Genomic DNA, 26,029 nt, shown 5'->3' with positions numbered 1-26,029 from the left:
AACTACAGATGCAAGCATCACCTACGGAATACAAGAGATGGAAGGCAGAATCTCAATAGTTGAAGATATGATAGAGAAAACAGATTCATCAGTCCAGGAAAAGTTAAATCCAACAAATTCTTAACACAAAACATCCAGAAAATCTGGGATACCACGAAAAGACCAAACCTAAGAATAATAGGGATAGAAGAAGAAGAACTCCAGCTCAAAGGCACAGAAAATATATTCAATAAAATCATAGAAGAAAAGTTTCCTAACCTAAAGAAGCATATGCCTATGAAGGTACTAGAAGCTTATAGAACACCAAATTGACTGGGCCAAAAGAAAAAGTCCCTAGTGCTTGAACTGGCTTTTTGGAGTCCATTCTCTTTGGAGGGATGACTTGCTCAGCCTAGATAAGGGGAGAGGACCTTGGTCCTATCTCAAAGTGATGTGCTAGACTTTGTTGACTCCCCACAGAAAGCCTTACCCTCTCTGAGGAAATGGATGGGTGGTGAGGTGGGGGGAAGGTGAAGAGGATGGGAGGAAGGGAGGGAGTGGGAACTGGGAATGGTATGTAAAATGAGAAAAGATTGTTGTAAAAAATAATTATCAAAAATTATAAAAAAAATCTTTTTCTCCAGTAACCTAGATAATAGCTGTACCCACTCCTCACCCAAACACACAAAGGCCCCACCCGACATAAACACAGGTAGTGTCATCTCTCACGTGAACACACAGAGGTCCACTCCTCCTCACATGTGTGTGTTCATACGGTAGCCTCTCCCCTCATGAACACGTAGTAGCATCTCCTCATAGAAACACATAGTAACCCTGTCCCTCACGTGAACACACAGTGGTCCCGCATAGCACATGATCACAGGATCTCCTCACCTGGAATAACTTTGTTTTCGTGTACATGGTGCCGTAGCCTTCTCGTTGGCTGAGGTAAAACATGCCTGTGAAGCTGGAGCCATCCGGCCATGTGTAGGTGCCCACGCCATGGCAATGGTCCCGGTAAAACTGCCCATGGTAGGTCTATGGAGAGAAAAGGTGAGTGAACCTCCTCTCTGCGAGAAGCCACTTCTGTCTGGAACCCCAACCCTGGCAGGAACTGCTAAGCCAGTCTATCACATCTGGTTGGCAGAGAATGAGGACCATGAGGCTGGGATGGGCTTCTTGGACACAAGGCTTCGTTCAGGCCAAGTAGCCAATGGGATGATTGGTCTCCGGGCAGCCAGCCCTATGAGTCCACCCTCCCTGCCCTCGGCTCTGGTGCCAACTTGCAGGAGGGTGTCAGAATTGCCTGTAGTTGTTGCCAGGACAGCACCCACCCAAGGTTTGGCAGAGACCCCCCCCCTTAGGAGTCCTGGCCCCACTCTGATGAGCTCTCTCTCCATCAGGTAACGGAGGCCAGGCTGGATGGAGGATGCTGGAGGGAGGACTGGACCAGGTAACCCCCGCCTTGGGTACTAAGTTAGAGAAAGCCCTCCAGAGGCAGAGCCACCTTTGGGACAAAGGAGCAGAACAGGAGCCCATGGCTCCCTAGATGTCATGAGTAACACCAGACTGAAAAGGTTCCAGTGCCAAGGCTCCTAGACTACCTGTGGTCTATAACCTCAAAGGGAGTGGCACTCTTAGGAGGTGTGGCTTTGTTGGAGGAAGTGTGTCACGGTGGTGTGTGCCGCTGCTCCAGCAGTGCTCAGTGTCACCCTCAGGCCATTTCTCGCTGTGCCTGCAAGATGTAGGGCTCTTAGCTACTTCTCCTGCACCACATCTGCCTGCACGCTGCCATGCTCCCGGCCATGATGATAATGGACGGAACCTCTGAAGCGGTAAGTGAGCCTCCTAATTAAAAGCTTGCTTTTATAAGAGTCACTGTGGGGGGGGGGGGGTGGAGAGATGGCTCAAAGGATAAGAGCACTGGCTGCTTTTCCAGAGGTCCTGAGTTCAATTCCCAGCAACCATATGGTGGCTCACAGCCATCTGTAATGAGATCTGTCACCCTCTTCTGGTGTGCAGGCATACATGGAGACAGAATGTTGTATACATAATAAATAAATAAATAAATAAACCTTAAAAAAAAAAGAGTCATTGTGGTCATGGTCATGGTGTCTCTTCACAGCAATAAAAACCCTAGGCTCTTTCTCCAAGTCCTCTATCTGAACATACATGATAGGAAAACAGAACCATCAGAAGTGTTCACAGCGCTGCATCCCTAGTGACCCGGCCAGGCCTCCAGACACACTACACCCCTGCTTTGCTGCACACTGAGATATTGTCCCCAACCAGTGACACAGGAAGTACAAACAAATTTGGTCATGGGGCTTGGTTTTGGGTCACTGCCTTCATGAAGTCTTCGCTTATGTCCTGGGCATAACCTAGCATGGGGGCTGATGTTCATTTTCAGTTCATAGTTAAGACTATCCTTTGCCATCGTTTTAATCTTAGCCAACAAATAGTTTCAACAAGGTAAAATATGCGAGTTTCTGCAATAATTTGAAGCTTTGAAACATTTTCCCACCTTGGGGGAGGGGACTCTACTCCTGTTGTTTTGCCAAACTGATGTTGCCAAGCTGCCTTCTCGATGTTTATATGAATATCCATTGATTCCTGCTGCCCTCGACTTTGGCCAGAGAAGCTTCTTTTTGCAGCGGGAATCAGTCAACGCAAATATTTTATAACTGGCCAAGGTGCTGAGAATAAGTGATTGGTAAGTCCTTGGCCCTAGATGGGAAGTCTGCATCTATCTCCCTCCCGCAAGGCTCAGGCGACGTTGTAGAAGTGGGGAAGAGAATGTGCCAGGGAGGAAAGCTGTACAGTACTGGTTTCTGGACATGACATGGCGGCTACACTCATGAGCTCACAGCAGCATGGCTACCTGCACAAGGCCTGCGTAAGACTCCAGAGTGGATGAGGGAGGGGCTCACGAAGCCCCGCCCCTAGCTGAGGAGCCATTTAAGGGCAGCTAATGACTTCTGAGGATGAGAAACCCGGATTTCTCTGGGGGTGTGTCTGCTGGTAGGCTGCCCATGCTCCACGGGAGGGCCCCCCACCCATGCAAATGTGAGGAGCACTGATTGGACTCGGTAAGCTATTTTAAAGAGAGACAGAGAAAGAGGACACTAAGATGGGAAGGGGACATGTTGGTGGGTTGGAGGGAGTGGAGAGTAGGACAAATATGCTCAAGATAAAATCTATACATGGATAAATAAAAACATTTTAGATAATAAAACATCCACTCAGAATAAGAACTTACCTTCTTCAGCCACAGCTTCCCAAATCCCATGCAAGACCCCCAGGAAACCATGACATGATACAGAAACGTGCAGAGAACGCCTCTGGAATTCTCCTGCAGAAAGCCTGAACCCCATCCTATGGGCCGCTTCGAAGGTTCACAATGCCTGCCCTCGGGAGAAAGGCCTTGTCGAAGCCACCTACCTCGCCTGTGGGCCAAGAGAACTCGCCATATCCGAGCTTCATGTTGAGTCCGAACTCCCCTCTGTAGACACTGCCATCCTGCCATTCCTGCACCCCCTGGACAAGCTGGATGTAGGCCTCCTTCAGGTCCTGCTCGCTCGGGGAGCCTTCAAACTCTGCCTCATCCTCCCTGGGATCCACCGAAGGGTCCCTAGAAAGACAGAGAGCTACAGAAGAGCAACCAGGGACACCCAAGTGTGACCATGTGCAGAGCTCCACCCCTCCATCTCCTGTCTCTCCAGAGGAGCCCAAGACTCCGAATTTCCCTAAAGGGAAACTGGGCCATAGACGATGTAGTGATGTAGTGAATATGGGGTTCCACAGGAAATGAACTGTGCAGGAAGGGTACAAACTGACGAGAGTAAATATGCCCACCCCTGAGATAGGGCCAGTCAGTCCCTCTAGCCATTTCCAGACAGATTGCCCACAGTCCTCCTTCTTGAGCTGGCAGTACCAGACCCGGGCTGGGCAAAAACCAGATGCTCAAACACACAAATAAACCCAGGAGAGGTCTGAGAGTAGTTGTAGGGGGCAGCAAACTGACAGACAGATGGACAGATGCCAGAGCACAAACTGCAGTTTAGGGAGGAGAAGTGTGTCCCAGGCAGGTTTGCCTCCCTCTGGCCCTTGTGTTCTGAAGGGATGAGTTGTTACTTAGACAAGGATCTCAGTCCTAAGCCCGTGACACTCCCCCCTCAGCCTCCTCTTGGCTCTCTCGGGATGCTCTGTGGTGATGCTTCTTCTCTGGAGATCAATCCCAGTGTCTGGCTGGTGGCTAGGTTGGTAGCACACAACATGGGATTCCCTCAGACCCGGTGATAATTGACCTCGATTGTCACTTGACTTCATCTGGAAACAGCTAAAACCGAAAGCAGCTGGGCACACCTGTGAAGGACTTTTTGCACTGGATAATTTGAGGAGAGAGGATTCATGCTAAGTCTGGGCCACGCTGTCTGGTAGCAGCCAGGACGTGGAAGAAGGAAGCTTTTGCTTCTGCTTTTGTTTTCCCTCGTCTTGCTGGCAAGTTCATCTATCTGTCCTGCTTGCTGAGGCATTCCCATTATTAGAGCCTACTTTCTAGGAGGTCTAACAAATACCAAAGGCCAGCTGAAACATCCAACCTTGTGGCCTTGACAACTACCATCGTTAATTCTTGGCCATTCTTTGAGGAGACAGAAATTGTTGGAATACTCAGACCACAGGCTGTAAGCCACTTTAGTAGTATATGTATATAGTATATGTATGGTACTATTGTACGATATTGTACTATTATACATTGCTGTGGAATAATCTTTTTGTACACTGTGAAGATTCATCACTCAGGTTTAATAAAAGCCAACTGCAGAACTAAAGGTGGGACAATCAAATTAGGAGGATGATGGGAAGAAGAATGGAGTCAGAGGAGATGCCAGCCAGCCACTGAGGTAGTAGGAGGTAGTAGAATGTGTAGACAATGAGGTAACAAGCCATGAGCCGTGTGGCAGAGCATTAAAAAAAATGGGTTAATTTATATGTAAGAGGTAGTAACAAGCCTGAGCTATCAACCGAACATTTATAATTTATAGCAAGTGTCTGAGTCAGTTATTTGGGAAGCGGCTGCCGGTTATTTGGGAAGAAACAGTCGGGACAAGAAACTTCTGCCTACAAATGGTGCCCACAGTCTGATAAAGATCCACATAATAATAACCTTAATAAGGTTCTAACCAGGCAGAAACAGCCAGATGCAGCTTCCTAGTCTCCTCGTCTCACAGTCTCACACCAGCCACAACGCAGAGACCCGTCTCCCGACAGCTGCCTGCGAGATGGAGTTGGCCGCCAACTGCCATGAGCTCAGCGCAGAGGGCAGCATATTTGAGCTCACAAGGACTTACTCCCTAGAACCTTGTGGATGTGAGCTCAGACTGGCAGAGAGCGGAAAGAGAGAAAAACAGAGCTCTGGCCCGGCGCCTCTTTCTCTTATTGTAAGAACTCCAGTCCTATCATGAGATTTCACCTTCATGACATCATCTGGATTTAACGACCTCCCCAAGTCTAGCCTCCAAGTCTCATCACTTTGATTAGAGTGTCAACATGGATTTTGAGGTACACGAGCATCCAACCCTAGCCCATAGCAGGGCAAGTACAATGAGTGCAGAGCAGGTGGGGGTTTTATTATGGACAAGGCTCTGCCGAGGCTCCTGGCCCAAGCAGCCCCTACTATTATCCACTGAGTAGTGAAGGAGCTATGCGGGTAGCAGGATGGAGCAGGGCTTCCTTCAGCTGCCTAGAAGCGAATGAGACTATGCCAACAGTCCCAAGAACAGGCATGGGATTCCCGCTACTACTTGCCCATCCTTTTTCCTCTCGGTTTGGTATAATTGAGAGTTTTCTCTCTCCAGAGACTAGGCTGGGGAGGGTAAAGGAACCTTTAAGGGTGTAATAGGAGGGTAGTAGTAATGTTGGAGGCAGGGTCTCACTATGTAGCACTAGCTGGCCTGAATTGCCTTGTGTAGGCCAAGCTGTCCTTTAACTGGCAGAGATCTGCATGTCACTGTCTCCCCAATGCTGGGATTAAAGTAGGGCGCTACCACATGAGCCTTCCTTTAGCGATTTTTAAGGCCTGCCCCAATACTGAATTCCAGCTGATGCATAGCCCTCTGGTGCTGATTGCACCTTCCTGCCAGCAGGTCCCCTGCACCTTCTGGTGAAGAAGGTGTAGCTCTTCACAGACTCCTGACTCTCGATGTCAGGAGACTGACCACTCCGTCCCTCCAGACCTCTGGAACTGAAAGTTTTCGAGACTTGGGAGTCCAGAGTGGCAATGGAACGAACGTCGTCCATGTCTGTCCTCTTCAAACCTAGAAGCAAATCTGTGTTCACAATTCGCCCTCATGACCGAGGACAGTGGCAGCTGGGGGACCCGCCCGCAGTCCCACCTAACTTGGGCGACCCTCTTCGGAGTCTCCAAGTAGACACCCCTAGCTCCTGAAGGCTCACTGGCTTTCCTGGGGGGGGGGGGTTCCCTGGCCTTCCCTTCACCGCAAAGGGACGTCAGGACCACATGGGATCTAGCCTCGCCTGCTGACCTCCAGACGCACTCGGAAGACGCTGGCTTAGAGGGGATCAAGCACCTCAGAGCACAGCAAGCCGTGTAGACCCACTACTAGAGCGTCACGTTGCCCTGGAGACGGTCACGCCCACGGTGTGCACCCAGCCCCAGCCAATCGGAGCCAGCCAGGTTGCACTGACCCTCCCCCAACTCCTCCGCCCCAGACCCGCCCCTGAACAAACCTCGGCCAATGCACGAGCGGATCTGAGATTACCACGCCTCCTCCCAGCCACCGCCAATCCCCGAACAGGCCACGTTGGTTCGGCTACCGCCAATGCTCGAGTCCTACAGTAAACGCGGGGTGTCGACCCCACACAGCCAGTTAGCCTCAAACCAGAAACTGCCAGCATTCCCAAGGATGCTCGGCGAAAGACCCTGGGGCCATGGCTTGATTAAGGCCATCTGACTGCTAAACTCAATTGTATGCAGTAGTCGCTCGCAAAGCCCTAGGCGGCAGCCTGATCCTGGCAGAGAGAAAGACCTCTAGAAGAGGGCTTCTAGAACAGGGTTGCAGAGAGGAAGCACTGGAGAGCACATCGGGAGTCACATTGAGAAACCGGGTGCCAATGTGTCTTGAATGGTGGGAGGAGCTGCAGATGATGAGGCTAGACCAAAACACATAACGTTCTGAAATTTTGTTTTTATTTATAAATAAATGCATGGACACTTGGCATACAAAGATCAAGAAGCTATATTTCTATAGTTTGTCATATAAATGTTCACCAGGCACAGTGGCACAAACCCCTCATCCCAGCACTTCGAAGACTGAGGCAGGAAAATCGCTGCAAGTTAGAAGTTAGCCGGGATCACAGAGTGAGACCCCGCATCCACTCAACCCCCCACGCTTCCCAAGTTATTCAAAAGTAATGTTTTCATAAAATGTTAACACTCATTTAGAAAACCTAGTTACATTCGCTTTTTGAATGTTGGTGGATTGGTAAATTTAGCAGATTCGACAGTTGGAGACTGATCTCAGGCCAACTTGCTTTCAGCAAATTAGCGGCTTGCGTTGCCAAAATGGGTATCTGCAAACATGAGGTGCCTACCAAGCCACTGCTGTTGCTATAGAATTCCGTGGATCACTGGCTGGAAATGAGGCTTTTTCTACTAAATCTAGGAAAGACTGAAAAATTAGCAAAGGAAACCACTTCAAATCACATATTAGACCCAAGTTTGATATTTGGAAGCAATGGTGGGAAAAGTGGAATTCCAAAAGGACTCTCCTTTTATCGTCTATAGCACGGTTTTAGGTTCTCACAAAACTGGAAGGCAGACAGTACTGGGTCCCACTAAAGATGTTTACCCATCACCTAGCCCTAGCTCAAAACTGTCGTGAATATATGTGGCATGTACTAAGTAAAAAATTCCATTAAGGTGGTGTGTGTGTGTGTGTCTGTGTGTGTGTCTGTGTGTGCGTGTTCCCTTACTTTAGCTCTGTGACTTTAAATAACTTAAGATTCCCTAAATGATGGGTAAAATGTCAGCACATATGAAATCATACCAAAGCAGGCTTTCTGGGTCCACCCCAGTGTTTCTGATTCCACAGATCTTCAGCAGGCCTGGGAACCAGCACCCAGGCAGTTAGTTCCCCTACACTGAAGCGGATGCTGGAATGTGGTCCATACTCAGTACTAGTGAGTTACCTATAAAGGGCAGGAGGGGTCTCAAAATCCAGGCTCAAGGCAGAGCAGCGGAACAGTTCTAAACGCATGCTGTTTTGTGTGTCCTCTCAGGGGCTTAAACTTTTTGCCTTCAATCTACAGTAAGAACGTTTAAGACAGCAACACACTATGCCCTTTTATACTATGGCAAAACAAAGCTCAGAAAGATTCGTAAAGAGTTCACCCACTGCATGCATACACCAAGTTGTTCGTGTAGTCCATTCTTCTCTCTATCTTTAATGAAAAGAAAAACCATGCTGGTCATGACCTAGGGAACTGATTTGTTAACTCACACTAATGGTCAATCAGCACAATGTGCCAGAGTCAGGGCTCACCTCCAGGAAAGCCCAACTTCAGAAAGTATATTCCAGCTACCCAGAGGAGAGAGCAGCCCAGAGGAAGACAGACTTGGTAAGGAACTCATGAGCTCAGTAGAGTTGAGCATGAGATACCAGCTCAGAGGCTCTGGAGCCACACCCACCTCCAATACCCTCTAGGGAGGCACATGAAGCAATCCCAGAGTAGGACTCCAAGTTTGGTTTGATTCAGTGGTTCCAAACTCCAATGACTCAGTTTCTCCCAGCCGCCCTGCCTTTACCCAAAGTTGTCTTGATGCTGACCACTGGACAGGACAGAAAAACCTTCCAACCCTTCCCCCGCATCATTCCCATTAGTCCAGTCCCACTCCTAAGGCCATCTCTGGTGTGTAGGCAGACCTTCTCTGTCCTGCCGCTCAGTTCTGTCCCACCAGCCAGTTCCCCAAATAACCACACACAGACTTATGAATTATAAATGCTCGGCCAATAGCTAGAGCTTGTTACTAACTTGCTCTTACAACTTAAATCAACCCATATTTCTTATCTATGCTCTACCACATGGCAGTGCCTTTCTTCAGCACAGCTTGAGAATCTCCTGCTTCCTCTGCATCAGGCTGTCAGGAAGACATCTTCTTCATCCTGGAGCTCTCTTTTTGGTGCTCTATTTTGTCCACAAGTCTTGCCTATCCTCTACCTGCCTAGTGATTGGCCATTTAGACTTTTATTAAACCAAACAGAACACACCTTGGCAGAGGCACATCTTCACAGCACACAAAAAGATTATTCTAGAACAGTGCTGGTTTGAATAAGAAAGTTGAATGTTTGATAGTCAGTTGACGGAACTGTTTGGGAAGAATGGAGAGGTGTGGCCTTGTTGGGGAGGAGTCAGTGAGGACGGGATCTGCTGTTTCAAAAGCCCTTCACATCCACTTAGTTTTCTCCCCCCACTCCTCTCTCTCTCTGCCTGTGATTTTTTTCTCAAAGTGCAAGCTCTCAGCTACTGTTTCAGAGCTATGTCTGCCTGCCTGCTCTGTGTTCTCCTCTGTGATGCTCATGAACTCCTCCATCCTCTGTGACCCTGAGCCCCAAATTAAATGGTTTATTTTATAAGTTGCCTTGGTCATGGTATCTGAGCACAGCAATAGAAAAGTAACTGATACACCATCACAGGGTGTGAGGTTTCACTGACACATGGGAGCGTCCTGAGCTTGCTCCCAGACCTGGGGATAGAGAAATGTACACCTGAGTGGGTGGCTCCTATAAACTGAGGAAGTAGAGTCAGTAGAAAAAAAAACAAACAAAAGACTGACACTTAGCTAAAGGCTGACTGGACAGTTAGAACACTGAGACCGGAAAGAACTGGAAAGATCATTTAATCCAGTTAAATGATTGTGGACTGTCTTTAATTCTCCTAACAGCCATTCATTGCCCACATCTTGGTCTCATAAAAGCCAGCACTCCTCTGGAACTCGTGAGGCCGGTTCCCCTCCACCAAAGAAACCATTTTACTCTCAGTCAGAAGGGACAAATTAACGATCTGTGGTTCCTGGTAGTATACCAACGTACATGCTGGCCTCCAGGCTCCCTCAGTACACTAATCCCTGTTACACACTTCAGAGTCCATGCTGGCATCCTGACTCTTCTCACATTTACCCCAAATTTCTCCAGCTCAGGGGTTCCCTCCCTCCAGCTTCTCATTGTCCTTATAATCCTGCTATTTCAGCTATGCTCTGTCTTTTCCCCCTTTCTTGGTCTTCTTCTGTTTTCCTCTTGCTCTCCTCTCGTGGCCAAGTCCAACCTACTGGCCCTATGTTGTCTACTACTTTCTACTACTTTCTCTCTCTGTCTTGGATTCTTCCAGATGCCTCTGGCTGTACTCTCCCTCACATCTACAACAAAAACCTTCAGCTGGGCCGTGGTGGTGCATGCCTTTAATCTCAGGCAGGCATGTAGGCGGATGTTTCTGTCCCGCCTGGTCCAGCAGCCGTTCAGTCCCAAAGAAACATTCAGAGGCTTATATTAATTATAAACTGTTTGGCCTATTAGCTCAGACTTATTAACTAGCTCTTACAACTTAAATTAACCCGTAATTCTGGCCTATGTTTAGTCATGTGACTTTGTACCTTTTCTCAGTGCAGCCTTCTCATCTTGCTTATTCTGCATCTGGGTGGTGACTGCAGACTGAGCCTTTCCTCTTCCCAGAGTTCTCCTAGTCTGGTCACCCTGCCTATACTTCCTGCCTGGCTACTCTCCAATCAGCATTTTATTAAACCAATTATTAAGTGACAAATTTTTACAGGGTACAAGAACATTATCCCACAGCACAGGTGATTTCAAAGTCAATCTGGTCTACAGAGCAAATTCCAGGACAGCCAAGGTTACACAAGGAAACCCTGCCTCAAAAAACAAAAACAAATAAAAATTAAAACCTTCTGCTTAACCATACCTCAGAGCGTCACGCCCTCAATTTATACACTAATGGTCTGTGACTATTAGGTGTTTGGACTGTATTAATACACTAGCTGCCTCCAACCCAAAAGGTAAGAAGTGTCTGAAACCTATACCAGATCTCCCCATTTTTCTCTACGCCACTTACCTGATATTTCCACTAATGTATCTGAGAAGTGCTTTCCTTTTGTTCTGTAGCTACAAACGCTAGTGAAACTTTCTACACAGGAACAAGCCATTTCAGGCAACTTGCGTCCTCGTTGCCAGCCATGGCCTTCATATTTAACTCATTTCCTTTGAGGTTAGAACTGTTTTCTGGTCACACATTGTTTTCCTGTCCCAATAAAGCCAAGTCAGCGCCTTCCTTGGGGGGTCAAAAAGCTGAGGCAGCTGCTGGTAAGGCCTGCCTCTGTAAGGGCTGGCAGCAAGGCTCATCTGGCTGCAGATATTTTGAAGATTTAGCACAAGAGGAGGACCAGGCTACAGTCATGAGCTGGGAGTCACCAACATCTAGTAGCAGGAGGGGAGAGAGTAGGCCCATCTTTCTCCTTGTTGCCAAGATTTTTGAAGAAATATTATTACTGGGGTGTATGGGGTAATGGAAACTGACTTCAGGGTGCACGGAAATAAAACCAAATGTTTTCACTGCTATAACAAAATTGAAGCTGAGATGATCTATCTGTTCATGGCTTTGGTGCCGTAGGAAAATTACTCCTCTAAAATTCTGAGCATCAGAAAATAATTGGCTCTCATAGACACTAAGTACCTCTATTTCTAATTTTAAAAACGGTTTTGTGATTGCTTGTATGAGCACTCATGTGCAGGGCAGAGAAAAACTTGCAAGAGTTAGTTCTCTCCATCCAACTGTGTGGGTCCCGGGAATAGAACTCAGATCAAGCTCGACAACAGGTACCTTCACCCCCTGTGCCATCTCCATGGCCTCACTAAATAACTCTAAATAAGCTTTGGGAAGTCGCAGCACCGACTTAAGATTTTACCATATGATTAAGTAAAAAAAAAAAAAATCTGGTCTAGGAAGACACGAATACATTGTGGTAGTTTTATTGCATATGAACCATGTTTTACAAAGGAAAAGTTGGGTGTGTCACGGAGCAATTTCCTTAACGAAAGGAAATAATGTTGCAACTGACTTGCAGCCTGCTGTCCTGGGCTGGGCCAGCCTATAGCACTTACTAAACACGCATGTCACCTGTTGTTCCCCCGCCCCCCCCCCCCCACACACATCCACACCACCTCTTCCTGGCCCCGCCCACTGTCATTTTAGCCAACGCCGAGCCGAGGCCAGGAGAGGCTCCGCCCCACGACGCGGTGAGGTCGCCTCCTAGCGGCCACAGCAGGGAGTCCGCAAGCGCAGCCCTCGGTTGACCCTCGGGTCGTCGGGGTCATGGGCACCTCCAAGACCGCACCGCCGCCGTTCGCGCGCGTCGCCCCGGCGCTCTTCATCGGGAACGCGCGAGCCGCGGGCGCGACGGAGCTGCTGGTGCGCGCGGGCATCACTCTGTGCGTCAACGTCTCCCGCCAGCAGCCCGGGCCGCGCGCGCCCGGAGTGGCCGAGCTGCGCGTGCCCGTGTTCGACGACCCGGCGGAAGACCTGCTGACGCACCTGGAGCCCACCTGTGCCGCCATGGAGGCCGCGGTGCGCGACGGCGGCGCCTGCCTCGTGTACTGCAAGAACGGCCGCAGCCGCTCTGCCGCCGTCTGCACCGCCTATCTCATGCGCCACCGCGGCCACAGCCTGGAGCGCGCCTTCCAGGTGCCAGCGTCCAGGGGCGGGTCTTCCGGGGCGGGCCCCCACATAAAGAGGTTCTTCCGGGGCGGGCGGGCCAAGCCCACCCTTCACCCTCCCTCGGGGCGGAGCCTCTGCTCCGGGGACTCTCCCTCTCGCTTACCGTAGCTTTCTTGATCGCAGATGGTGAAGAGCGCTCGCCCGGTAGCCGAGCCCAATATGGGTTTCTGGGCTCAGCTGCAGAAGTTTGAACAGAACCTCCAGGTCCAGGCCCTCCTGCCCCGGGAACCCGCTGATCCCGAGTAAGCCGCCCCCTTCAGCGGCTGGGTGGCCAGGTGTCTACACTGCAAGGCGTTTCTTCCCTCTTTTCAATAGGCAATGGCATCGGGTTTTGCCCCCTCTTGGTCCAGGAGTGTCTACTGAAGAGGGGGGCTTCGTTTATTCATCAGGTTTGGGTCAAATACAAACCAGCGACGTTTTAGGTAGAGAACTCGCGTTAGGGATCGATGAGTCTGGGGCGCCTACGAGAGTTGATAGGGAGTGACAGACCAGAGTCCTAGCTTGCTGCCTCCTCCCAGGGATTGCCTGGCCTTGCAAGCAGAACTTCGTGCCCCCTGGACTTCTTTCTTGTTCCTTCTTAGGTAGGGGCTTAGAGTCTCCCAGCAGGAGGTCCGGAGCCCACCATCTTTAATCTTACAGCTGCTGTGCGGTGGGAGGAGAGCATCTGTCCACCTCCCCACCGCCTTACTTAACCTGTATCAATGCCTAGCATTGTCAAGCTGCCCCTATACACTGTGTACTATTCTCCCCAGCTGGCAGGCAGGCCCGTCAGTTGTCACCTTGTGTTCAGACACAGCCTCTTAGACATTGTTTCCTTAAGAGCCCTGGAAACTTTGTTACCATTTAAAGAAGTAGTGAGGGAAGAGCAAAGAAAAACCCGGGCTAGGTGTGTGAATTACAGATGTGTGGCCACTGGTAAATTTGCCAACAAATATAAATCTGTGAATAAAATCCCAGAGTTTATATTTATGGTTTCCCTTTTCTACTTCTCCCTGCTTATGGTCTCTGGGGCCGGAGTAGTCCATTTGCATCAGCTTCTTGAAGGTCGTGGTCTGTCTCCCGGTTTTGCCCCTAAAGAGACTAAAAAGGTTTTGTCATGTCTGCCTCTATGCAGTGAGACATACTTGGGTCCCCAGATGGAGGGTTCTCCCTTAGAATGAAGAATGAAACCGTCTCACTTAGCTGAACCCAAGGTTGAGGGGACGTGAGGCACACAGTTCATGATCAAGGCACTGGGGTGCTAGTGAGCACTGCCTTCCCCATCTGACCCCGCACTTCTGGTTTCTGACTGTAATGAACAAATCCTTCAGCAGTCACTGGTTCAAAGTGTTCGCTACACTTTGTAGGGAATACCTAGCCCAAAAGGTGTGATCAGCTGGCATTGTCCATGCCAAGACTGCTGCACAAGCTGGCTCATCTGACCACCAAGCTTCCTCCACCAGGTCCCATATGTTCATCCCTTAAAGGAGCCACTGCTACTCCCCCCCCCACCCACACACACACTCAGCCATTGAGGCTACAGTGACTTGTAGAGAACAAGGCTCCAGGCCCAGGTCCCCCCACCCCCAGTGTGCATAGCACCTTCCGAGAGGCCCACAACCCCTGGTTCACAACACCTTCCAAGAGGCCACTGCCCTCCCACCAGGACAGGGCATACTTCCTAACCTGATGACTAGAGTCAGGTCACCTAAAGGTGACAAACATGCAAGGGACATACTGCCCAGGTCAGCTGGAAGGATATCTGTGGAGTATACCGGGTGCTTTTTATTCCACCAGCCTGGTTCTGGGAGCTAGTCAACTGTAGTTTTGGCATGACCCCACTTTCAAACCTCTGCCCCAGGGAGGACAGGACACCCACCCCACCCCCACCCCTGCCAAACACTTTTCTTTTGGGGCTTGGGGTATAACACTGACTGAAACCACAAGGGGACACTCAAGGTAGCTTATCAGTGTTAGGGGGACAGGGCCTTTGACTGAACACCATTTGAGGGCTTGGAGTTTGCAGTCAGTCTCCTGACTCCACCAAGCAAATTGTCCTCTTGGTCTCGAAAGAAGTGTGTTGGCTCCTTATGTAAATAAGGGGTGGAGGCACATCCAGCCCCACTCTTAGAAGTGGAATAGCTGGGTCAAGGCTGCCCCCACATCACCCCTTCTGTTTGTGGAATGGAGTATCACCAGAACCAGACAGATATAACCCCAAACCCTGGGGGTCCAATTTGAGAGACTAAGATGGGAGAACCCTACAGTCTACATCAAGGACAAAAGGAACCCAGGCCATCAGGTTTGAGAATGTCTTCTAGGATAGTCTGGTGGACAGGCCACTGGACACCAGAAAGTGGCAGTAACCTTAACGCCAGGTCTCTTCACTCTTTATCTTTTAGACAGGATGTCAGTACCCCATGCTGGCCTCACACACTCCACATAGAGCCAAGGATGACTGTGAACATCCGATGCCTTTGTCTCCCAATTGTTGGAATGCCAAGTGCTTTCCACCAAGTCCAGTCTTTCTCCCTCTCATCCTTGCCTCTGGGTCACAGCATGAGCCTTGGAGTTCTTCCAGAGTCTGAAATGGGGGCCCCATGGATTGCCAGCTAAGAGTGCACACGAAGACGTGAGGGGCTACTGCTAAAGGAAGCCACGTTTCAGTGTTTAGGCTGCAACTAAATTCGCCACTGACCTGTGCCTCTCACCCGTGGAAGGTGGGCAGGGCCGCTTGATTTACGTCTGGGGAGACTGGAAGCCCCTCTCCCTCAGAATCTATGCCTGCCTCCTGCCGTGGATGGCAGGACACCTCTGTCCACCTTGGTCCTGTACTGGACGGCTCAACCTTTGAGTAGCCTTGCTGCGCTAGCCTAACATGTTCCTGCAGCCCCCTTAGATTGGAGCTGAGACAGAACTGCGTTCAGCAGTGTTATCTCTACTACACACACACACACACAGACACCTCTACAGCAATAAAGTCGACCCTAAAACATGGCCATTGCAACTGGCAGCGTCTCTTTAAGCTTAATTTGGATCTAAATAGCCACACCTGCATGGGCTCTGTACTTGACAGCCTCGCGTCTTCCCGAGCCGCTCGGCACCACCTGGCCACGGTACAAACCAACCGGAGGACTCACGAAGGAATCGCGTCAGCGGAACCACAAGAATCGTTCCCGAAGTAAGAGGACCGACTGCCAAGGTGCCGCCGGCGTCCCTTGGAAAGCGACGGCCCCGCCTCCAAGGCTGTCCTCCGAGCCATAACGAGCGAGCGCAGAGCACAAACTGAGGACGCGCAGCCGCCCCGGGTGTTCCAGCCTCGCTCTCCGCTGCACGGCTCGCACCGCTCCGGCGCACAGGCCCCGGGGCCATACACAGCGCCCCCGGCGGCGGCCGAGCCCAGCCCGAGCGGGGCGGCGCACGGCGCGGGGCCGGGCCGGGCGGCTCCCGGCGCGACTTCCTGTTGTGCCCGCGCCCCGCCGCAGCCGCCACCGCCAAGGCCGCCGCCGCCGCCCGGGGTCCCTCGCCCACTGCCCGCGGCCTGCAGCGGCCGCCGCCCATGGATTTCACCTAGCGCCGGTGGCCATGGCGGCACAGTGCTGCTGCCGCAAGGCGCCCGGTGCCGAAGCGGCACCCGCCCGCCCGCCGCCCGAGCCGCCGCCCGCCCTGGACGTGGCCTCGGCCTCCAGCGCGCAGCTCTTCCGCCTCCGCCACCTGCAGCTCGGCCTGGAGCTGCGGCCCGAGGCGCGCGAGCTGGCCGGCTGCCTCGTGCTGGAGCTGTGCGCGCTGCGGCCCGCGCCCCGCGCGCTCGTGCTCGACGCGCACCCGGCCCTGCGCCTGCATTCGGTCTCGTTCCGCCGCGCCCCTGCCGCCTCCGAGTTGCCCTGCACCTTCGCCTTTCCTGTCCCCGGGTTGGGGCCCCCGCTGCCCGCTTTCGCAAATTCGTCTGACGCGGAGTCCGCCGGCTGCCCTCTGGCCTTCAGGTTGGACCCATTCACCGATTATGGCTCCTCGCTGACCGTCACACTGCCACCCGAATTGCAGGCACACCAGCCCTTCCAGGTCATCCTGCGCTACACCTCCACGGACGCCCCCGCAGTGAGTCCCGCCCGGGTGGGCGTCCAGGCCGGTGGGTGGTCGGCGGGGCTCTGCAGGCACCCCTCGCTTTACTGCCGGGTCAGGTGATGTTAATCCGCTCCCTGCTCTGGAACACCTGCAGGGGAGCGAGGGGCAGCCTGGCCCTGGAGTCCTCCCCAGGTACCCACGGTAATTCCCAGATGTTGCCTGCAAGTTCTTGGGACCTTTGAGTGGAGCCCCAGGGCCAGCCCCGGTGGACAGTAGAGCTACTCAATAGCATGTTTCTTGTGTGTGGGGGGGGGGGGGGACTTCCCATCAGGGGTTACGCCCCTATCTGGGTACAAGAGCAGCTTCTGGTGGCCCCTTGCTAAGCCAGCTGTAAGATTCCAGTACTGAGGGATCTTCTGGGAGTGTCTGCTACAGAAGGGTCAGCCTATGACCTGGCCATTCAGATGACTTGAGGACACCCGGCTCTGTTCTCTACAGGTGGAATGAGAGACAGTAGGTGGCACAGAGGCCTTCCATTGTAGCCTGTGATGCTTGGGCTTTTTGCTCCCCGAGCTGGGTTGTGACATGCTGGGGCAGGTGCGCCCCACCTCCCAGAAGACACACAGCGCTCTACCGAGGCTTTCTGTACAGGGTGCCCACCATCCCGCAGGCCCTGATGGGAAAGCAAAGTGTCGGGCAAAGGCCGTGGCAGCACAACCAGTGGGTTTGCAGACTGGAGCAGGACCTTTGACTCCAGAGGCACGATGCCTCCCTCCAGCTCCCCAGGCAGTAGAGCGCTCATGTGACATCTGCCATGGCTACATAGCACACAGGCAGCTCTGCAGGGCCCTTGGAAAGTCCATCTGCCACTACCTGGGGAGCACGAATAAACAGGCCAGTGGCCGCAAAGGAACAAGGTGACCTCTGGGCAGCAAAAGACCAGATGGGATTCACATCTGCGGGCTTCCTGCACACTTCTCGGGAGTTTTGATTGGCACGTGCCACCTCTTCCCAGAGTCCCTGCCACGTGCTGCCACCTGGTCTGCAGGGCTTCGCCCTCTGTCTGCCGTGGTCCTGTGGGGCCTCTGCAGGTACTGGGACTGCTTCTTAGCATGTCCGATGAAAACTGAGGGGCAGGCTGCTTCCTGGCTTCTACCTGCGAATATGTACCATATGTGCTTGCTCTGCTCGTTGACAGCAAAGAGGTGGGAGCAGAGCCCTCGTTGGACTGCAGTAGACAAGGCTAGTGGGCAAGGGTGGCCCTGATGTGTGGGGCTGTGGTTGTTCCGGACAGGGACGCGCTGCAGGGTCCTCATGGACAGGGCCTCCAGAGGGACAAAGCTCACCCACACCCGTGGAAGCAGATTGGCCCCTAACCTCAGGCACCTACTGTTTGTTGCACCTGAGCATTGAGCGGCTCAGGGCTTACATCCGTGTCTGCCCCGTGCTTAGTGAGGATGTAGCAGGAGACCCTACTCCAGGGGCGGCAGATTGGAGATTCTAGGGCTCCTCTGCACCCCAGCCCTTCTTTCCCACCCCTACAAGAACAGCTTTTTTCCTGCCCTTCAGTATCTGAGTTGGTTGACCCATTCCTTATCCATCAATCAGCTGCTGTGCTCTGGGACAGGAGCCTTCCACCTTTGGGGCAGGGCTCAGTCCATTCCATTCCTCTGATGTCTGGGAAAGGCAGCCTGCCCACTACATAGGGTGAGAGGTAGGCAGAGCCTGGGGGTTCAGTGGAAGAGAAGCGGGTTGTACTGCCCCTGAAGTGTAGCTGGTATAAGGGGAGGAGGTAGAGACTGAAGATCATTTGGGAGTATGTTCTCCAAAAGTGGATCAAGAACCCGCTCTCAACAGGATCCACTGCAGGGACAATCCTGCATTCAGGTCCCTGGGTCCTAGGCCCTGGAGGCTACATTTTGGAACTAGATCCCCAGCAGAAAAGGAAGACACATCTGGAAATTTGCTGTGGGGAGAAGACAGTGATGGGGCAGACAGACTTTGGAAGAAGTCCATAAATGCTGGCAGAGACCTGACTACATGGCAAGCAACCCACTCTGACAGGAAGCCTCCTGGGTGTTGAGTCTGTGGGGCAGCATCCGTCTCTAGATCTGTTGGGACAGGGATCTCTCCCAGGTCTAGGATCTGTGAATTAGGCATACTCCCGGGTCTGCGGGGCAGGGCATTACTCCCCAATTCTTGGGTCTTTGGGAAAGACACATCTAGGGTCAATATGAAGACAGTACCCAAGATCCTAGGGTCTGTGGCAGTTTCCACTGCCACCACCCCCAGTCTGGGGTCTGTGGGCAAGCACTTACCTTCGTCCCCAGCTCTAGAGTAGGGAGTCAAGGCCCCTGGCCTGGGGTCTGTGGGGACAGGCATTCCACACAGCTCTGGGGTCTGAAAGCAGGCATTTCTTTCTGGGTCTGAGATGGATGACTCCTCACACACACGAGGTCTGTGGAACAAGCAGCCCCACCACCATCCCTCATCAGGGGTCTGCCCCGCTTACTCTTGGCTCTGTTCCTCATAATGACAGGCAGCCTTAGCAGAACACTTGTCCACTCGTGAAGAAATGTCGGGGGTGTTTCCTATCTGTGATTCCTGAGAGGACCCATTTGCCCTTGATCACCAGAACGAAGCATTCACTTTGTTTCAACATTCCTGCTGTCCTAGCAGGGGTAGCGTGGGGCAGACACTGCTTTGTAGCTGGAACTCCTCAGTGGGGCGGGACCTGGTCTGGACATCTGAAGATTCAGAATGTCTCAACAGCCATGGCTGGGAAGGAGGTTGGCTAGGCCAGGGACCTAGAGGGCAGGCAGAGCGGGTGGCAGCAGTTACTGGGATTGCTCTTTGCCACAGCCCTCTCCCTGTGCACTGATCTCGGATGCCTTCCCCTTAACACTCCTGTCATATCAGAGCTCCATATCTAGCCTCCGCTCTGGCCAGCACTGGGACTGACCCCTCTATGCCCCTCTACGCCCCTCTATGCCCATGTAAGGAAGCACTTGTTTCCCATGTTTCCCTGTTCCTAAGTTCAGATTAGCTACCAACCTGTGGGAATTTGAACCCAGGCACTCTGACTGTTCCTCAGTTCCCCTTTGGAAGTTCAGCTAATACCATGGTGGGCATTTTCCTCTTTTCTTAGGCAGTGCTGGGAGATACCGTGGGCCAGCTCCAGACATGTGGCCTCCTGTCTGGAACAAGGTTGTTTGGTGTGTCTGGCACACACAAACTGGGTTGACAGTTCCTGCGAGGGGAGGGGAGTGAGTGTGCCAGGCGGGCAGGTGAAGCCTGCAGGAGCAGCTGTGGACCTGTAGCGAAAACAGCGAGAGCCCTGGACCAGGTGACAGCGTGTGCTTATGTTTCACCTTGCCCGCAGATCTGGTGGCTGGACCCAGAGCTGACCTATGGCAATGCCAAGCCTTTCGTCTTCACCCAGGGCCACTCTGTGTGCAACCGCTCCTTCTTCCCGTGCTTCGATACGCCCGCCGTCAAGTGCACCTACTCAGCCGTTGTCAAGGTCAGAATCGCGGCTGGGGTTGTTTCTGCCTCCTGTGGGCATTGTAAGAGGCTGGCGCTTACAGCAAGCCTGCAGATGAGTTCTGGCCCACCTCCTTGCATTCTTCTGCCTAGACTAGGACCCCAGCTGCTAAAGGCCATTGTCTTAGCGGGACAGTCATGCAGAGAAGCCAGAGACAGGCCTTATGGAGGTCGGGTGCAGGGACCACGGTACAGCACCAATGAGGACATACTTGACAGTTGGGTTCCGGGACCTCTGGATCCACAGGAACCTGATGGGGTTTCTTGAGTTAGAGCCAAAGCATGGCAACTTTGAACTGAGAAGATTTGGGGTTCCAATGTGTGGTCTTCTGAAGGGGACACAGTTTCTGTGAGGTTGTGAGGGCTTCCTTATGGATATGGGGTTCCTCAACCTGGATTGTGGTGGTGCCTTCTGGATGATGGAGAGCTCCCTGATGGGACCATAAGGTTCCCTGTCACAGACACGGGGTCCTCTGACTTGAGTTGTCTGATGAGTCATCCTTCCGAAGTGTGGTTCCCTTTCCTGGGAGGTGGTTGCATCCTGTAGGCTGCCAGTCCTCAGCCTAGCCCCTTGCAGGCCCCACTAGGGGTGCAGGTGCTGATGAGTGCGACGCGGAGCGTGTACGTGGAGGAGGAAGGCGTCTACCACTTCCACATGGAGCATCCTGTACCTGCCTACCTCGTGGCTCTTGTGGCCGGAGACCTCAAGCCAGCGGACATTGGGCCCAGGTAAAGCCCCCTCGGCATCCTGCTGCACTGTCCTGGGCAGCTGGACCTCAGGAAGAGCCCAGAACCCACGCACATGACTACCATACCTCTTTGAGAACACACTGCATTCAGACATACAATTAAATGATGCATCCAGTGCCCTGCCTCGCGGTCTGCCATCACTCCCAGGGCTACCACACAACCAGCTGCACCCTCCTGTCCGTACTAGTTCCTTCAGTTCGTTGACAAAAGGATCTGAGTAGATATTGGGTTTATTATGAGGTTCCCCTACTATTGTAGCAAGGGTTACATCCAGACAAGGCAAAGGGAGGATCCAGTGGGGTAACTAAGGTCCAGGCTTGTCTGCCTCAGCCTACCTTCTCTGCCTTGTGACAGGAGCCGTGTGTGGGCTGAGCCATGCCTCCTGCCCACAGCCACCAGCAAGCTATCCGGTGTTGTGGAACAGTGGCTGAGTGCCGCGGAGCGACTGTACGGGCCGTACATGTGGGGCAGGTATGTCCTGTCCCCTGGCTTTGCCACTGGTTTTACTCTTTCCCTCAGAGAAAGACTGGAAACTCCTTGTCTAACCCCGGGTTCCCTGTCCTCTGTCTCCTGGGAAGGAAGTGGTACTGCGGGGCTGGGCTGCCATCCCAGGTGGAGAATATAGTTGTGGGCTTGGTGAGTTGTGATCAGAGCCCTTCCTTTCCTCACCCTGCAACCATGGACACAGATATGACATCGTTTTCCTGCCACCCTCCTTCCCCATCGTTGCCATGGAGAATCCGTGCCTCACCTTTATCATCTCCTCCATCCTTGAGAGTGATGAGTTCCTGGTGATTGATGTCATCCATGAGGTGGCCCACAGCTGGTTCGGCAATGCTGTCACCAATGCCACTTGGGAGGAGATGTGGCTGAGTGAGGGCCTGGCCACCTATGCACAGCGCCGCATCACCACAGAGACCTATGGTATTATCTGGGGCAGCCATGGCAAGGGTGGAGTAGCCTTGGGCCCTCTTAGGTACCAATTGTAAGGGGCACAGAGCCCTGCCTAGCCTCCAGCTTGACAGGATCTAACGGTCTCTGGGACTGGATGGTGGGTAGAGTGTGACAACCCTGCTGTAGATGCTCCCACCTCCCTGACCTCCATCTTCTCTCTACTCTGACTTCACTCAGGGGCTGCTTTCACCTGCCTAGAGACAGCCTTCCGCCTGGACGCCCTGCATAGGCAGATGCGGCTTCTTGGGGAGGATAGTCCAGTTAGCAAGTTGCAGGTCAAGCTAGAACCAGGTACTCTCTACTCCAGGCTCACTGGGAACCCATGCATGGCATCCACAGGCCCTCCTTTCCTGCTGTCCACTTGCCCTGCTGGGGTCCCTCTACATCACCATACCTGAATTCCTTCCAAGGTCAGGCTGGGTGTCCTTAGCCCCAGGGAAAACCTCTCAGGTGCCCTTGGCTTGCCATAACCCCACAGGGTCTGAGCACTGATTGCCATGGGGCAGAGCAAGCGCAAACCACTGTATACCCAGGATGCTGGTACTCATATAAGGGACTGTGGCCCTCCCCCTTGCCCACTCCTCAGCTCCACACTACCGCCCCAGCCCCAAATGAAGGACATAGTCAAGTGGCATCCCAGACAAGGTGTTTCCCTGCAGGAGTGAACCCCAGCCACCTGATGAACCTGTTCACCTATGAGAAGGGCTACTGTTTCGTATACTACCTGTCCCAGCTCTGTGGAGATCCCCAGCGCTTTGATGACTTTCTCCGAGTAAGCGCATGGGCCCTACCACCTCCTGTCCAAAACAGCTTCCAGCTGGCAGACTTGCCCCTTCTCTAGGAAGAAGGGACTTGGCCTTCTGAGGCACTGTCCCCTCCTTCTCCTACCCTTTCAGCAGGGCCTGTGGGCCACCTGGACTGTGATGCGCATCTTTAGAAGATGTCCCAGTGTGCCAGCCCCGCTCTGCCAGAGCTAAACACCCCAGCCTTCCATACCTGCTAAGGCCCTGCCCCTCATCTCACAGGCCTATGTGGAGAAATACAAATTCACCAGCGTGGTGGCCCAGGACCTGCTGGACTCCTTCTTGAGCTTCTTTCCTGAACTGAAGGAGCAGAGCGTGGACTGCCGGGCAGGTGAGGCCACCTACCCTGCTACAGGCACAAGGGCGGGGAACAAGATGGTAGCCGTGACTGGAGGAAAGTTTGTCAACCCCAACTGCACTCTGTTAGGCTCTAGGTCAGGATGCCCTGAGAGTAAAGGGGAGTCTGTACCTCCTGATCTAAAGGACCATGGCAAGGAGATGGGGTGACAGGGGCTTCCTGGAAGAGGCGGCCCCTAGGCTAAGCAGGCCAAGCTATGCTAGGGAAGAGCTATGGAAAGAATATGCAAATTTCCTAGAGGAGGATCAGCAAGGTGGTGGGATTGGCTCTGGGACCCTGTCTATGCATAGTAGGGGTCTCCTCGGGGGCCTGGGGACCAAAGGAGACACTGGAGGAACTGGATATCCAGAGAGAAATCAAAGTTTGCTAGAGGATTTCAAGGTCTAGGAATGGTGACCCCAAGTTTGGAAGGTATATACGTGCACAGTGGGATTGGTAGGGGTCCTCCGAGTCCGTGTGCTTTTCTGAATGGTGCAGAGCAGAGCAGAGCCTCCTTGGCCTCAGTGCTGGATTCAGGACAGGCTTGTAGCAGGTAGAGAATCCTCTGGTGACCAGCCCGAGCTTCCTGACTTCCCTGTGTCCTGCGTAGGAGCCCCCTACGGGCTCCAAGGGGAAAGCACAAACTTCTGGGAAACTCTTATATTCTTTGAGGGCTCTGGGTCCTAGAAGAGACCACCTGCCCGGGGTACCCTCTGGGCTTGGAGTCTCCCTGGCAGGCTGCTCCAGTGGCCCCTTCCCCAGCCCAGGCAGGGACCGCAGGCCTGGTCTTCCTGCAGGGTTGGAGTTCGAGCGCTGGCTCAATGCCACAGGCCCACCACTGGCTGAGCCAGACCTGTCTCAGGGGTCCAGCCTCACCCGGCCTGTAGAGGCCCTCTTCCAGCTGTGGACTGCGGAGCCTCTGGAGCAAGCAACAGCTTCAGCCAGTGCCATTGACATCTCCAAGTGGAGGACCTTCCAGACAGCGCTCTTCCTGGACCGACTGCTAGATGGATCCCCGTTGCCCCAGGGTGGGTGCCCCAGTCAACAGGGTAGCCTGGGGAAGGGATGTGGCTCCGGCCCAGCCCTGACCTGCCCACCACCCCACAGAGGTGGTGATGAGCCTGTCCAAATGCTACTCATCCCTGCTGGACTCCATGAATGCTGAGATCCGCATCCGGTGGCTGCAGATCGTTGTCCGCAATGACTACTATCCTGATCTCCACAGGGTCCGCCGTTTTCTGGAGAACCAGGTGCAGCTACATGCCCGGGACATGACGGGGAGGGGGGAGGGGACAGCCTCTCCTCAGAGGCCCATCTCACCCCATCAGAGAGGAGTTCAGGCCACTCAGGCAGACCAGGCATGTCCTGGAGAGGGGACTGGAAGCCAACAGACCCAAAAGTTAGAGAGGCCACAGCCCAGGTGAGACGGGAGAAGAATGCAAAACTAGTTCAGAGTGGCCTGAACTCCAGCACGGGGAAAATTTGGGTCTCCACTGGCATCAGCCTTGAGCTAGTTGGACTTAAGGCCTGTAGGCATCACTTTCCATGTCTGGGTACAGGGGCCAGCCAAGCTTCTCAGGCATCCCTATTCCTTGCCCAGTCCTTCCACCCCAAACTCTCTGACAGTCAGAGGGAGAGGCGAGGGTGAGACTGATGAGGGCGTTGAGCAGCTGGGGCACATCTGGATCTGGGTGGCAGAAGGCGCACAGGGAGCCTGCTAGTGTGACCTGATGCTTTCCACAGATGTCGCGCATGTACACCATCCCCCTATATGAGGACCTCTGCACCGGTGCCCTCAAGTCCTTCGCACTGGAGGTCTTCTACCAGACACAGGGACGGCTACATCCCAACTTACGCAGAACCATCCAGCAGATCCTGTCCCAGGGACTAGGCCCCAGTGCTGAGCCCAGTGCAGAGACCAGCACAGAGTTGGGCAGTGCTGAGGCAGACACGAACCCAGACTCGCCAGCCCTGCTACTGGGGGACGAGGCCCCCGGTAGCACCATCTCTCTCAGGGACGTCAATGTGTCTGCCTAACCTTGGTGACTGATCCTCAACCTCCCAGACACCACGATTGTGCCTTCTGTGGTCCGGGCGCCATGACTGCGCCTTGGCTCTGGCCACGAGCTCTGCCCAGGACCATAATCCCCTCCTACTGGCTCCAGGCCAGAGGCTTGGGAAAAGGATCTTGTGTCCATTGAGGCCTATGGACCAGGGCCCACCCTGTCCCTACTCTCTTGCACCGCGGGGCCCAGGGCTGGCCCATACCCACCATGCCTCCTGTCTCAACACTGACAGCCATGCCTCACCCTGGAGCCAGCATCTTCTGAACACTGCCCTGGGGACAGTGACCCCAGCAGTCCCACAGCAACAACCACAATGTGCCTTACACATGCCAGAGACCCAGGATGCATGGCCCTGGAAGCGTGCTTTCCTGCAGAGCCCTGTGTCTGGCCCCAGGGCTCGACTTGCTTGAGGGACAGTGGACAGAGGAGCAAGGACACAGGCATTCCATCAGTGCAGGGGCAGGGAACAGAAGGAGAGGATGGACCTCTCAAGCAGGTCTCCGTCTCTGCACCTGGAGTCCAGGCCTGTCCATGTGGCTACCTGGGTACCATTGGTGCTCTCTGTGCTTGCCTGCTCGGAGAGGCACTAGGCTGTGGGCTTCAGCCTGGGACCACTGCAGCAGGAACCACGGTGACTGTCCCATTAAATCTCCACTTTGCAGACCCGACCTTCCTTCCTGTTTGTCACTACCCTGTCTTTTGTACCTGCCCAGCTGCCATGGTAGGGCCGAAAGAGATGAGAACTGGTCACA

General features: G+C 53.3%; 3 protein-coding genes across 3 annotated transcripts in view; 2 read left to right on the top strand and 1 right to left on the bottom strand.

Moving 5' to 3' along the window:
- Positions 1–6,279, bottom strand: part of LOC121447179 (ankyrin repeat and MYND domain-containing protein 1-like) — a 32,718-nt gene extending 26,439 nt beyond the window's left edge. The window contains exons 1-3 of the mRNA XM_041650283.1: positions 6,137–6,279; positions 3,421–3,610; positions 874–1,017 (exon numbers count right to left, since the gene is read on the bottom strand). Of these exons, the coding sequence (XP_041506217.1) occupies positions 874–1,017; positions 3,421–3,610; positions 6,137–6,279 (477 nt within the window). The remainder of the gene's footprint in view (positions 1–873; positions 1,018–3,420; positions 3,611–6,136) is intronic.
- Positions 6,280–12,222: 5,943 nt separating this feature from the next.
- LOC121447313 (dual specificity phosphatase 28-like) lies at positions 12,223–13,745 on the top strand. The gene is made up of 2 exons (XM_041650516.1): positions 12,223–12,747; positions 12,904–13,745. The coding sequence occupies exons 1-2, from the start codon at positions 12,379–12,381 to the stop codon at positions 13,024–13,026; spliced, it is 492 nt and encodes a 163-aa protein (XP_041506450.1). The 5' UTR covers positions 12,223–12,378; the 3' UTR covers positions 13,027–13,745.
- A 2,242-nt stretch (positions 13,746–15,987) lies between these two features.
- On the top strand, positions 15,988–25,938 carry LOC121447198 (aminopeptidase RNPEPL1). Its single transcript, XM_041650316.1, has 11 exons — positions 15,988–16,857; positions 20,207–20,347; positions 20,945–21,096; positions 21,472–21,588; positions 21,806–22,041; positions 22,249–22,362; positions 22,731–22,843; positions 23,097–23,205; positions 24,009–24,239; positions 24,319–24,461; positions 24,955–25,938. The coding sequence occupies exons 1-11, from the start codon at positions 16,345–16,347 to the stop codon at positions 25,246–25,248; spliced, it is 2,163 nt and encodes a 720-aa protein (XP_041506250.1). The 5' UTR covers positions 15,988–16,344; the 3' UTR covers positions 25,249–25,938.
- The last annotated feature ends 91 nt before the right edge of the window (positions 25,939–26,029 follow it).

This window comes from Microtus oregoni, unplaced genomic scaffold, assembly GCF_018167655.1.
Source record: "Microtus oregoni isolate MIOR12 unplaced genomic scaffold, Mior012 000004F_ref0000308, whole genome shotgun sequence".
NCBI lineage: Eukaryota > Metazoa > Chordata > Mammalia > Rodentia > Cricetidae > Microtus > Microtus oregoni.
This window is presented reverse-complemented; position numbering and strand designations above follow the sequence as displayed.